The 14,321-nt window shown below is 37.7% G+C and overlaps 1 protein-coding gene across 2 annotated transcripts in view; it reads left to right on the plus strand.

Annotated features, from left to right (window-relative positions):
* TFEC (transcription factor EC) overlaps positions 1-13,473 on the plus strand; it is a 131,239-nt gene extending 117,766 nt beyond the window's left edge. For both annotated transcript variants that reach the window (XM_044978985.1, XM_044978979.1), the window contains exons 6-8: positions 428-503; positions 11,650-11,797; positions 12,709-13,473. In XM_044978985.1, the coding sequence (XP_044834920.1) occupies positions 428-503; positions 11,650-11,797; positions 12,709-13,089 (605 nt within the window). In that variant the 3' untranslated portion in view covers positions 13,090-13,473. The remainder of the gene's footprint in view (positions 1-427; positions 504-11,649; positions 11,798-12,708) is intronic.
* The last annotated feature ends 848 nt before the right edge of the window (positions 13,474-14,321 follow it).

Genomic DNA, 14,321 nt, shown 5'->3' on the forward strand with positions numbered 1-14,321 from the left:
ACCTAGTACATGTGATACTGGGGCTTCTATGGAACCCCAGCCATAGTAAATGGTGGCAACCTTAACTCCATCTGCCCTGAAGTAATGCCCCTAGAGGGAGAGCTGTCCCTGTGGGTGGAGGGATATGAATTTGCTTCCTCCTGGACCACAGTGGTAAGTCAGTTACATTAAAAATCAAAGCAAACCTACATTACTAAGACCCTAAGACAAGTATGCAAAGAGATGTTGATCTATACAGGTTTTGAATTTGACTCAGTAACTTATTATTTCTAAGCTAATTTCAGGATTAATTCTATCGTAAATCAGAATGTATTGCACTGGTCCTTATATTGGTCTGCCTGTTTTTAACTAATTAAAATGTTTCATTAGGCCTTTTCCAAAGAATGTTTCATAATGAAAATAGTAAATTGTTCTTTTTTTTAAACAGTTGAAAGAAGAAGAAGGTATAATATTAATTACCGAATCAAGGAGCTTGGCACGCTTATTCCAAAATCTAATGATCCGTGAGTTCAACAGTCATTTCTATAATAATGTCTATAGTATAAATATAGAGGGGAAGGAGCAATAAGATAACCATGAAAATGGCTAATGAGATACAGAGACTTTCACTTCTAGGTTACTAGTTCAAATCTAGCCCAGCTGGTCAGATAGGTAGCAAAAATCATTAACCTCTGATGGCTGTAATGATAAGAGTTGGTGGCCTTATCATTGCATTTCCTCAGAGAGAAGTCTCCAAACCACAAAAACCACCATTACATCTGGGAATAATTGCTATGCCTGTTTGGAGTCTCACCAGAGAGGCCATGGATAGAATGATAATGGAGAATGAACTACCTTCTCATCCCTAGAACTGGTCCCTTTAATGGGATGAAGCAGCATGTGCACTGCTGCTGCCTGCTCTTTAGATAAACAGAATAGTCCAGTCTCTAAGGCTGTTGATTTGGCACCTTTCATAAAAATGACATTCACTGAAAAAAGAAGCTGAAAGGCAAGGGAAAATCAGGTACTTTGAATTGATACAAAAATGGCTATAATTTTTATACCAATGTATAAATAAATGTATGGTAACTCAAATTTTATGCTGCTAAACCCTCTGCATTCTCTTAATGTGTATATTTTCATCATCCCTTTTAATTTATTTGTAAAAAAATAGTTTGTGCTGTCAACAGTTCTGTTTAATAGATAGTATCTAAAGATTAGCGTTTGGAAAGTCTTTGCAATTAGCCTGGCCTATTAAAAGAGTCGACTGTAACTCTTTTAACATAGAAACTTTCAAAACTCTGCAGTAAACAAAATGGGAGGAGGGAAGACCCACCATAGTAAAGCCTGTTGCAGGATTAGCAAGAACAATTCAGTAAGTTATTTAAAGCCTAGACTTTTAGCTTTGGATTTTTCATGTCACTCAGTGAAGCCTAAAGAGTATGCACCAGTATGATTGTGACTTGGATATAATTGGTTATACAAATATTGTGGGTTTCATTTGTTCATCAGTTGCGGCTTTGTGATGCTCAGAATAAAATTTTCTGTTGACACTTCAGCCTTTTTTCCTCAGGGCTAAAAAGTTTTTTTTATTGAATTAAGGATTTTTATAATGATATAAAGCTGTGTGAGACTTACATAAGTATAAGCGTGGCATGACAAGCCACTTTGAGTGAAATCACCAGTGAGAAAGTCAACACAGTCACAGCCCTTTCTAGGGAATGACATTTTCACAAGCTCAGCTTGTTCTCTGGCATCAACCCAAAATGGGTAAAATGGGCATGTTTTTGTTGATGCTATTAATACAATGATGGGTGTACCAATTCAGATACAGTAAGACCACCCCTAAGCCCCCAAAGAAGATTTTGTTCACATCAGATGTCCTGTATAGACACATTGGTAACGTTGGTTTTAATTTTAGTGTTATATCAGACAGTACTTTAGAGCATTTAAATAAAGAATTGTGAGGAAAGATTACTCTGAGAAACAGTGGATGGCACTGTTGGTTTGCAGCTATGTAGTGCTAATGGAAGCAAGTCTTGAACTGTGATTAGAAATGGGCGAGAGCTGCAAACTCCAGATATGAATCAATAGTTTTCAAAAGTATGTAGGAGTGTTTGAGATGAATATTTTGGTTTGGATTCAAGTCTTGTTTTGATATTGCATACATTATACTGCTCTCCTATTAAAACACATACATTGGCCTTAAATCTGTTCTGGTGCTTCCACAAGCACATGATGGATTTGAACTCACGTCACTCAGTGAAGCATAAAGAGTATGCACCGGTATTTTGGTGATGTTGCTTTACAGTTTTTTGGGAAAAAATAATGAACATGTCACATTTTTGTTTCTTTCGGTACTTGACTGGTGAGACTACGTGACAGTCACAAAGTGACCAATGAATTTGGATGCCTCCATTTTTAAGTTCCCAAGTTGAGGCACTTTGAAGAGGGCATGTGCTCAGTACTTTCTGAAAATCAGGCCTCTTTAAAATGTCCCAACTTAGTTGAGCATCCCAAAATTGAGGCATCCACGATCACTTTTGAAAATGTAGCAACTATAATATATTATGTATATAAATATAGGCCATAATCTAACTTTACTACTTCTGGTCAGATTAAAATGCTTCAATGAATTAATGTATATGAAGTCCCCTTTATTTGTAATCACAAATTATCCTGTGCCTTGAGCCCATCACATCTATCAATTACTGCTTCCTGGCATGATACGTCACCAACTCCCTACACCCTCTATTGAGGCTCTTGTTCTGCCTACCATCCACCTTCCTCTTCTCCCAGTCAGCCCTCTTTCTTTAAAACACATTGCTTTATACTATCACTCTGTAACTTTCCTCAAATTCAATATTATATATTCAATATTATCACCATATTTACTGATTTTAAAAGATGTTTCTGACACTGGGGACTTGATTGCAAGGGGAAAAGCTTGGATGATAGTTGGACTAATAACAGTGAAGCAAATCATCCTTAGCACTGGAAGAACAATGCCACTGCAAGTGAGGCAGAGTGATTAGCATGCCTATCCTGGATGGCTTCCTTTGAGAAGATCACATTCAAAATCAGGATCAAAAGGGATATTTACAGAGGTTGTCCGGAAGTCTTTTATGAGGAGGGCATGTCTAGTGGGGTTCTGCAGGGGTCTATTCTGGGTCTGGTACTAGTCAATGTTTTCATTAATGTCTTGGATAACAGAGTGGATTGTATACTTATAAAATTGGTAGAGGACACCAAGCTGGGTGGGATTGCTAGCATTTTGGAGGACAGGTTTAGAATTCAAAACGACCTTGACAAATTGGAGGACTGGTCTGAAATCAACAGGATGAAATTCAGTAAAGACAAGTGCAAAACACTACACTTAGAAAGGAAAAAAAACAGATGCATAGCTACAAAATTGGGAATAACAGGCTCGGTGGTAGTACTGTTGAAAAGCATCTGAGGGTTACAGTGGATCACAAATTGAATATGAGCCAACAGAGTGATACAGTTGCAAAAGAGGCTAATATTCAGGGGTGTATTAACAGGAGTGTCATATGTAAGACGTGGGAAGTAATTGTCCCACTCTAATCGGCACCGGTGAGGGGTCAGTTGGAGTATTGTGTCCATTCTGGGCACCATGCTGTAGGAAAGATGTGCACAAATTGGAAAGAGTCCAAAGGACAGCAACAAAAATGATGAAAGGTTTAGCAAACCTGCCCTGTGAGGAAAAGTTAAAAAAACTGGGCATGTTTTAGTCTTGAGAAAAGAAGACTGAGGGGGAGCCTGATAACAGCCTTCAACTATGTTAAGGGCTGTTATTACGAGGACTATGATCAATTGTTCTTCATGTCATCTGAAGGTAGGACAAGAAGTAAAAGGGCTTAATCTGCAGCAAGGGAGATTTAGGTTAGACATTAGGAAAATCTTTCGAACTATAAGGCTAGCTAAGCACTGGAATAGGCTTCCAAGGCAGGTTGTGGAATCCTCATCACTGGAGGTGTTTAAAAATAGGTTAGACAAACACCTTCAGGGATGGTTTAGGTTTACTTTGCCCTGAGTTAGTGCAGAGGGCTGGACTAGATCACGTTTGGAGGTCCCTTCCAGCCCTACATTTCTATTATTCTATGATCTACCTTTACAAGGCAGATTTTTCTTCTTAGAAGTGTTTGTATCTCACTTTTATTTTCTTGTGTCTTTGCTGAACTTGTTTTGATCCAGTTGAACTTCAGGGGGGGCTCACTTCTGACTGCATTAAAATTCCTTTTCTTCTTTTTAGTTTAATTTTAGGATTAGGGGCATGGATTATGTTGTTTAATGGAATAGATGTTTTGAATTTGCTTTATCAGTGGGAGAAAACTTGAAGTGGGAATGGTGTCTCTATTAAATTACAAAATATTTTGTCTTTTTAGTTTAATTTTAAGTACTTAGATAGCCAAGTGATAGGTACTTTCAAAATGCAAAACTATTAACAGGTAAGTAAAATCATTTAAAAATAAAACTGGAAAAAACATAACCAAACATTGATATTTTGCTGAAAATTCAAAACCAGTGCATTTAAATATATGTATTTTTCCATTTTCCTTTTCATGTGTCTCAGCACTTCCAAGTTCCAGTTCTGATTGGTTAAACCAGGCTCCAGATGGAACCTGGAAGTGCCAAAATAATAACTGTCTCTCTCATGGTATCTCCAGTGAAGAAGAAATGGAAAGAATATTTCTTATCCCAGTGCTGTGAGCCGCAGCAGCGGCAGGTGCTGGACTCCTGTCCCTCTTTCCCTCCAGCAACAGGGCTCGGGTTTTTATCCCCCTGTCAGCCCTAGTTTGTCACCATTATTTTTAGTAAAAGTCAGGGTCAGTTCACGGGCTTCTGTGAATTTTATTGCCCATAACCTGTGCCTAACTTTTACTAAAAATAAAAGTGACAAAATCTTAACCTTACACATAATATAATAGTCCGGGCTCAGGTTATTGTTACAGTAGCACACAGACGCCATGGGCAGTACTGAGGTTTCATTGTGATGGACTAACAAATAGGAAGACACAGTCAGGGCTGGATTAAGGTGCAGGTGACCCAAGTGACCATCTGGGATGCTGGGCTTGGGAAGCGCCGGGCTTGGGGTGCTGGTTTTCATTGTTAGTGACAAAAGGGAAAATTGGAATGTGTGAAGCAAATGTTTCAGGTATTCCTTATGTGGATTCATTTTTCACTAACCTCCTAGAATGTTCTGGATCTTTGTAGAATCTCATGGAACCTTCTGAGAACTACATTTCCTCAAACCTCCTAGAATGTCAGCCATGCCCTCATGGGTATATAAGGGACAGGGTGTTGCCAGTCAGTCAGTGAGATATAAGAACAAACTGAAGTGAAAGCCCAGCTGCCCTATTGGGAACCTTGTTTTATTGTGTAATTGTGAAAGTGTACTTGTGTTTTAAGACTTGACCAGTGAAGTAGTTACTAATAGTTTGGCTTTCTGGGGCTCATCAGGTAAGTTGTCCACTTAACATAATGGTAATTTCCTCAGTTTGGTAGAGCTCCTTGGAAATATGACAATGTCATGCGTGAGCACCTACGTCAAGTAGTTTGTAAAAAAGCTATGGACCATTACTGCAGAAAAACAATTCAAAATGAATTGATTGACCTTATAGCAAGGAAGGTGCTTGATAACATATTTGATGCGGCTTGGCAAAGCGAAGTACTATGCCATAATAATGGACTGCACTCCTGACATTAGTCAAAGTGAAAAGGTGTCATTTACAGTAAGTTTTATTGACAATGAGGATGGCTGTATCCAAGTAAAAGAACACTTTATCTGTTTCCAGTCTGTGGATGACTCTACTGGAAAAGGCCTAACAGAACTGTTTATGAACATTTTGAATGAGAGTAAAATAAAGCTTCAGGACTGCTGCAGCCAAGGCTATGACAATGGCGCTAAAATGAAGGGAGGAACCAGGGTTGTCCAGGCAAGGACCATTGCGCTGAATCCAAGAGCTTTCTTCATGCCTTTTGGATGCCATTCCCTGACCCTGGTTGTATCAGATGCAGTGTCATCTTCTTCTTTAGATTCAGTATCTTCAGATTACAGCAAAGGATATAACTCCTGTTTTCAGCACCAACTATTAGGTAGAAAATCCTCATGGACAATGTTACAAATCTGACTGTGAAGCCACTAAGTGACACTCGGTGGGAGAGTTGTATTGTCAACATAAGGCCAGTGAGGTACCAAGCGACTAGGTTTACGAAGCCCTGATGGAATTGGCACAGTCGAGTAAAACCAAGCCCGGAATCTGACACGAGATGCACAGCCTGGCAAACTAGAACACTGACTTCAAATTTCTGGTCTTAATTGTAGTTTGTCATGATCTTCTGTTCTAAGTAAACATTGTAAGCAAGGTATTACAAACTCAGTCGATGGACATCGCGAATGCTACTACTTTGATGAGACGCTGCCTTGCTTTTGTTGTGGCCAACAGAGAGAATGGATTTGAAGATACCATCACTGCTGCCAAAGAAATGGCAGAAAACTTAGGAGGTGAATGTGTCTTCAAGAAAACTTGTATTCACAGAAGAAGAGACAGCTTGGCTATATGGGCAGAGATGAGTTGATGGGAAGCTAGGAAGAAGGAGTTTTTTTGTTCACTTGTTGACACCACTCGAGCGTCCATCGAAGAAAGGTTCGGACAAATGAAGCACCACAAAAAGACCTGGGTGGTTTTGTATGACCTTAGTAAGCTGTTGATGGACAGGAAAACACTCTTGAATAATTGTTCCGACCTTCACTGGACGCTGACACATGGGGAATGTTCGGACGTCAATGATAAAGACCTATACATTGAATTAGACAACATCTGTTACATTTTGCCACATGGGAAGCATTCTCTGCTCCAAGTTCTCCAGTTCATTCATGATGCAGAGCTGAAGGATACTTTTCCTACTGTGTGGATAGCTTTGACGATTCTGCTCATGCTGCCAGTCTCAGCCACATGTGATGAGCACAGCTTTTCAAAGCTCAGGCTCATTAAAACATATTTTCCATCGATTATGGACAACAAGATATTGACATTGCTTGCTATTTTATCGCTTGAAAATTCCATTGGCCAGTCTTTGGATCTCTCTGACGCTGTGCTTCAGTTTGTGTGGGCAAAGGCAAGAAAAGCGACCTTTTGAACTAAAAGATTAGGGTTAACCTTCTAAGGCTGTCACCTACTGTAACACTATTTAATACTGGTCCACCCAATATTGGTGCACAGTTCAATTTCTTGATGTTAGTACATTTCAGTTATTCTTAAAATTAAAAAGTTTCTATAAACTTAGAGGAAACAATTTTTTTATTTGCTTATATATGGCATGAATAAATACAGATTTACAGATCCTTGCATGCAGATATATTGTCTTATATGACAGGGTAAACCTTGCCAGCAAATGGTGCATCAAAATTGTGAAATGGGCTATATATTACATATGCAATAAAAATAAGGTATTCAAAAGTTTAATAAATGGAAGGGGAGTACTGAAGACACTCCTCACGTGGGGTGCCATTAGGTCTAGGTCTGGCCCTGGACACAGTCATTATAGTGAAGAGTTTACAGTCTAAGGTCGTAGTCCTGCAAGCGCTTATTGAGCTTAAGTAACCTGCTCTTGTGTCTGGAGTTACATATGTAAGTGTTTACAAGATTTGGGCCTAATTTAAGACATTACATTAGTATGACAAGCAATAGAAAAGAATGGGGAAAGAGGACAAGAATAACAAGTAAGGTCTGAAGGTCTACAGGCTAGTTATATGCACAATTTGATGTTTCTGAATTATTTAAAATGTAGCCATTTTTAAATATTGTTTTAAAATATTATTTACAAAATCAATAAAATAAATAACAATTAACATCAACTGCTTGACTTTGCAGATTCTCAGATGAGTTTGCAGCACTGGTAGCTAGAAAATCACAATTCTCTCTGTAAACTGAGCGAGGTTGATACAGAAATCACTGGGAGACAATAAACATGGAATTCCACAATTCCACTTTCAGTCACTTTTCACTTAACTTTAACTGCATTTCAACTTCAAATTTCGAAGTTTTGAAGACCAGCAAATTGTTACGGGAATTGCTAAATTATACTGATGTTGTTTTATTTTTTTCTTAAGTGACAATATTTCTCAGATGCCATTATTTTTTCCTCTTAATGTTGAGGAACTCAGCTCTCAAGGAAGTGAAGTCCAAGTACTAACTAGAGCTAGGCATACTGCAGGTAATTGTTATGCAAGCTGTGAAGTGGCTGCCTTATGCTGCACTGCCAGCAGAAGGTGATGCTAACATCGTCATAGCTGTCCTAGGAAAATCACACCAGTGGAAGGGGAACCTCTGTGATGTAGAGCCAGCACAGAAGCTCTTTCATCACCTCTCCTCTGCTGATGAAATAAATAAGTATGGATGGAGCAAAGGGCCTATGGATGGCGCTGTCGTACACCAGCTGATCCCAAACCAATCCTTTGCTGTTGAATGCCTTTCCCCTCTCTGCATAAGTCCTAATATATGAGGGAACTTCTGTCTCTCTTTCATGCACTGGAAGGATTAACTATAATGCTCTTATTTCGTAATTCATCCCACCATATATTTGCCAATTAGGAGGAATTTTGTACTTACTATCAGGCATTGAACAATACGCTCATTGGATATCACACTTAAGAAATTGTGACTGATGTCATTCAGTCCAGAACTTCCAGACTTAAAAGCAAGGATTCAAAATTCTTTACTAAAGTGATATCAGAAGGGCTGCAAGCTTTTCATCAGAGTTCACATTGGTGGGCAAGCCCCTCAAGTTTGTTAACGTCACCTTATAAACTATCTAGCATTTGTGCCTTAATGCTTGTGAGCCATGTAGCAGTTGACTATTTCCAATGTAAATCTGAATGTAGCAATTAGACTTTCAGTGAAGATCTAACTTAAAGAAAGAGATAAAAATAGCACCATTATATCAGTAGAAATGTCCAGCCAGCACAATTAGGAAATGTAAATAATATTCAGAACATGATATTAAGGTTACTAACGTTATTCTGAAGAAAAAAAAAGATTTCCCTGTTGTTGATTAGTGGGTTCAAAATACAGTCTATAACACACGGTTTATTCTAATGTCTAGGAGGTATATACATTGAAAAAACATTTTTGTCAACATTTGCCTGTTTCTGAATAACAACACTTGTGTTAAACTGTTGCAAAAAAGAATTGAGTTTTGTATGAATTATTTTTCCACTGTGAGGATGACTCTATCTTAATCATTTCTAATTTGCTGAACATTGAAGTATCTTGGCACCTAATTTTGCAGCATTATATTATTTATTTTCAAGCTGAGCCAGTTGGTTGTGAGTGGTCACATAATTCTCATGGTATTGTTCTGGTTCCTTGATAGGATAGGCTTACCTTATGTGGATTGGATGATTGGCAAAACCCATTTTGGATGTATTTCTCTGAAGAATATGCTATAAGTATTCTTATTTCGGTATCACGTTGCAAAATTGCCATGAAAATTTACCAAATCAGGCACAAGATCTAGTCACTCACTCTTTTCCTTGAAAATAGAGAAAATATAAATGATATTTTAGTCACTAGAGGTTTAGTGTGTGAGTACAGTTTTCCAAGGATGTCTCTGAAATAGTTGAAAAGTCTCATTCTGTGCTCTTTTGGTGCCTACTGATTATTGATTTGTTTTAAAATTTATATTTAATTTTCACCATTTACAGAGCATATACGAGTATACATTAATGGCCCTGATCCTGCAAAGCAGCCTATATGGGTTACCTCTTACCCCACCTTCAGATCCCAATTGACTATATCCAATCAGTGTCACAGTTCATGGCAACAGCACTAGTACTGCCCCTCTCTGGTCCACCAAAGGCACCCACTCTCAGGCTTGTGACTCCCCAGAAGAGACATGCCTCTTGGGAAGAGACATGCGTCTCACTCTTTCCTGGCCAGGGTATTTCCAGGTGGCACAGTTCCTTGCCTGCTCTGTGAATTCCCCAGCAAGTCAGACTGCCTGAGCAGGCCTGCTTTGCTTTTCTCCTCATAGGCTTTAATCATTGTAATTCCCCATAATTATAAGGTACTACACACATTTTCCTAATCAAGCCATTTATTCTTACGGTGAAAACGTTATAGAGAAAATATATTTAAAAAATAAGGAAACCTGCACACATACTTATCAGAGTTCACTGCAACTCCAGCAAGGGCTTTGGTAGGAGACAGTCCTTCAAACCCCACCAACGGGTTTTTCTGTGGTTACAAGTTCATAACCACCTTGGCTCAGAATGAGCACACTCATAAGAGTATGAGCCACTCCTGTATACAAATTGGGCCTCTGATCTTGTTCTCATGTAATAGGTGATCAGCGGACAAAGGTCCCCTCCTTAGGGGCTGGGGAATGCTTCAAAACGCTGAGTTCTTACATAACCAGAGGCATATTAGTATACACCACCCCTAGTATATTATTGTGGGAGACCCCACTTGAAAAGTTCATACTTATCTGGTCCATTGTTTCAAATAGTCCTTGGAAGCTCGTAATACTTCCCAGGGTTTACATTAGCCATGTTTCTCTACTAGAAATATTACATACACTCCCACAATAATATGTAATCGTTTGCATATTTAATACAATGAGCTCCTAAAACTTAATTCAATAAGGTTTGTTCAGAATATTGCAGGAAATTATCATATCTGTCACAATCAGCTATTACATATACAGGACCCGGGGCCATGTGAGTTCTTTCCTCTGTATGGACTCCTACAGGCATTCTGTCTGAAAGTGGTGACGTGGATTTGCTAAAATCTTGCAATCTGTATCTGTCATGCAGTCTGTACCCATACCTGTATTATAAGATTTAGAACTATATCAAAAAATCTGCATGCTTCATAAAACCCATTTTTATTTAGGCCACAGATCTACAAACTCCTTGAGTGCACTGTTAACTTTAAGCACATTGACTTTAATGGGACTACTTGTGTGCTTACAATTAAGCATGTGCTTAAGATCTTTCTTTGATCAGTGCCACAGTCAGTCTGATCCTTGGAGAAGAAGTATTTGGGATATATTTTTATTTGTGCTGCTTAACCAGCTATATATTGTCTCAAGTGTGGTCAAAGGGTTTGATTGTGATTGCTAAACTATAAATTGTCTGCTTCACCATCAGTGAGGACGAACATTCAGCCCAGGCCACTTTTTTCCTGACAAGCATAAAAGCTACCTCATTAGAAAGTCAGGTAAAAGGAGTAGTATATTTGAAATGATCTTTAAAAATTTAGGCTTAAGTCCTCAGTAATGTATATTTCCTAGTTCATTAATGCAGAAATACTGCACAGAGATTTTAATCTTAGAGTTAATAATAAAAGCAATTTTCACTAAAAATATAAAAACTGTAATGGTAGAATCATGATATTGCATTTTAGCTTTCCCACAAAAAGTCACTTTATTACTTTCTTTTGACACTTATTTTCATTCTGGGATTAATTTTACTATATAAGGGCTTCTTAACTATTCTATTAAAATTTCCATTCAGAAGCAATAATATCTAAGAGTGAATAATAGTCATGTAAATCATTATTTCATATTAATGTAAAAGATTTTGTAAGTTCTTATGAATTCTGCTGACATGCACAATTGTGAAAAGGTTATCTCTACATTCTGCAGTGATATGCGCTGGAACAAAGGAACTATTTTAAAAGCATCAGTGGAGTACATCAAGTGGCTACAAAAAGAACAACAGAGAGCTAGAGAATTAGAACACAGACAGAAGAAATTAGAGCAGACTAACAGAAGACTTCTACTTCGAATTCAGGTTTGTATAAGAATGTCACTATGAACTACAAAGATTTCTCACTACTTATCCATCAAATTTAATTCATCTATATCATTTTTCTTCTAAATGCCATTTATTAAAAGTGGATTGGCCATTTCAGGAATGGTACAATTTTACATAATTTTATGAGTCCGTATTTATTGCTATGCAAGTTCTTTAGATTTCTAGAAAAATCCTTTGATAATTAGGCCTTATGCAAGGTAACATATCTATAGAGAACTAATACAATATTTTGAAGAAATGTTGCCTTCTTATGTAGTATATCTACATTATAACTACAGCAAAAAAATTCATTTGTTTCCCTAAAACAATATTGAACACTAAATCCTCCTCCATATTTTCTTTTCCTCTTTGTAAAATTTCCACGGCATTGCATTGCCTTGGGGTACATTGTGCCATGTTATATTAAGTCACACATCATCTACTCATGTGACATAAAGTATCAGAATCTGGGTCTCCATAGCTTGAAATGCAAGATTTAAAGAAATATATCATCAGGTAAGGTACCTGCTATCTCTCCAGATAGCAGCCTTGAATTTTTGTGGATAATTAATAAGTAGAAATGTCTGCAGCATTTTTCCATCACCTTTAAGTGGTTCAGTACTGTAGGTAATGGTATTGTGGGGGCTGTCATATCTCCTATATTCCCATAGGGCATCCACTTAACTACAGGCTGAGAATTAAAAAGAAAACCAGCCCATGTTGTTTATTGCTATTTATCATGGATTGTCCATATATTGTATTTCGAAACATATTGCCACAACTGAATTAAAAATTACAGTGCATGTGCATGTACAATATGTATGTATATTTCTTACCTTCAGTGGTTCTAAAGAAATCAAGTTCCCTTCCAAAATCATTATTTAAATCTCTTTTGTTTGAAACCATAGGAACTAGAAATACAGGCTCGTGCACATGGGCTACCACTCATGTCTTCACTCAGTGCTGTGGATGTAGCTGCCCAGGTCATCAAGCAACAGACATATCCAGAGGAGAATTCCATAGACTATTCTCAGCAACTGGTTCTGGTACATGGACCAAGTGCTGACCTTTGTGATGGATCAACAGCCTTTTCTGATCCTCTCTCGCATTTCACCGATTTGTCTTTTAGCGCTGCTTCAAAAGAAGAACAAAGGTTAGAGGAAATCTTACTGGATGACACAATATCACCATTTGGAACAGATCCACTCTTGTCTTCAATATCGCCTGCTGCATCAAAAGAGAGCAGCAGAAGAAGTAGCTTTAGTACAGATGATGGAGATGATTTCTAAAACTAGAAAGGGCATAATTAATGTTTATAATCATTTGCTGGTGCTAAGAGATTGTGTTATGAATTTAGTGTGATGTTTGTACTCAGTTCAAAGAAGGTGGAGAACTGTTGTGCACATAAGCTGCTGCATGGGTAGGATGTAGGTGAGTGCATATTTCACAGAAAGATGAAAGATGGACATGGATTCATATCTCTTTGCCCAGAATTGACTACATCTGTTCAGAGCTAGCATTTGCACAGACCCTTCCTTATTCACTGGGAAGGCTTTAGCCATTCCCCTCTTCATTCTCACAGCAGTATTAAGATGGTTCCCAGGAAAATGAACACCCACATTGCAAAAACATATTTGAATGCTCTGTTGAATCTACCACTCGCTTCTCTCAAATTTAACGATGAGCTTTAGTCAGAAATATTTGTTAATTTCTTTTTAAGTGAAAAGGAGAAATTTCAATAAATACAATTGCAACACAACAATGAGGAAATGTTTGAATGTGATGTTCCTGCAATAGAGAGGTTACAAACATCAAAAAAAGGGAGCACAGCACTCCTGTCAGAGTAAAGTCAGCAGAAATTCAGCGCTTCATGAACTGCATCTCCTTCTTTTTATAATGAAACCACAAAGTCCATAAAGTTGTTTTTAGAATCCTTATAATTTCCATTTTATTCCCATTTAGAAAAGTATCCAATATTTTGTTTATTTTCAAACACTTTAGTGTAACCGAAGAAAAACAAAAACTAACATAATGATAGTGATTTAAAAGAATTAATCAGACAGAAACAGATGCAAGGTTTAAGCAGCTTCAAGGCTGATTCTGTTCAGGCAACAAAACATACTAAGAGTGCAGGTATGTTCAAGACACGATTAACATATTCAGTGTTACAGTTAGTACAAATAAAAACAGCCATTAGTGCTAATATGGCTAACACCAGCTCTTTGTTGCAAACTCTTTTCTCTACTGTTTTTCTTGAGAAACCTTTTTCCAGATGTGAATTGTACCTTGTTTCCTGTTGTGGCATAATAAGGTTTTTCTAAATAGACTATATCTAAATTGATACCTACGTCTATGAGCCAGTTGGATATGGAAGGCAATGCATTGGATTCCCATTATATGCATTTTGTCAGAGAGAATTTCATTTTAAATTCATCTCTAGCTTCACTATAAAAAATTAAGTAGGCAGACCTTGGAATCATCAGGGATATTCCTGATACCTATTGATATGATCCACTGCTTT

The sequence above is a fragment of the Mauremys mutica genome, chromosome 1, assembly GCF_020497125.1.
Source record: "Mauremys mutica isolate MM-2020 ecotype Southern chromosome 1, ASM2049712v1, whole genome shotgun sequence".
Lineage (NCBI taxonomy): Eukaryota > Metazoa > Chordata > Testudines > Geoemydidae > Mauremys > Mauremys mutica.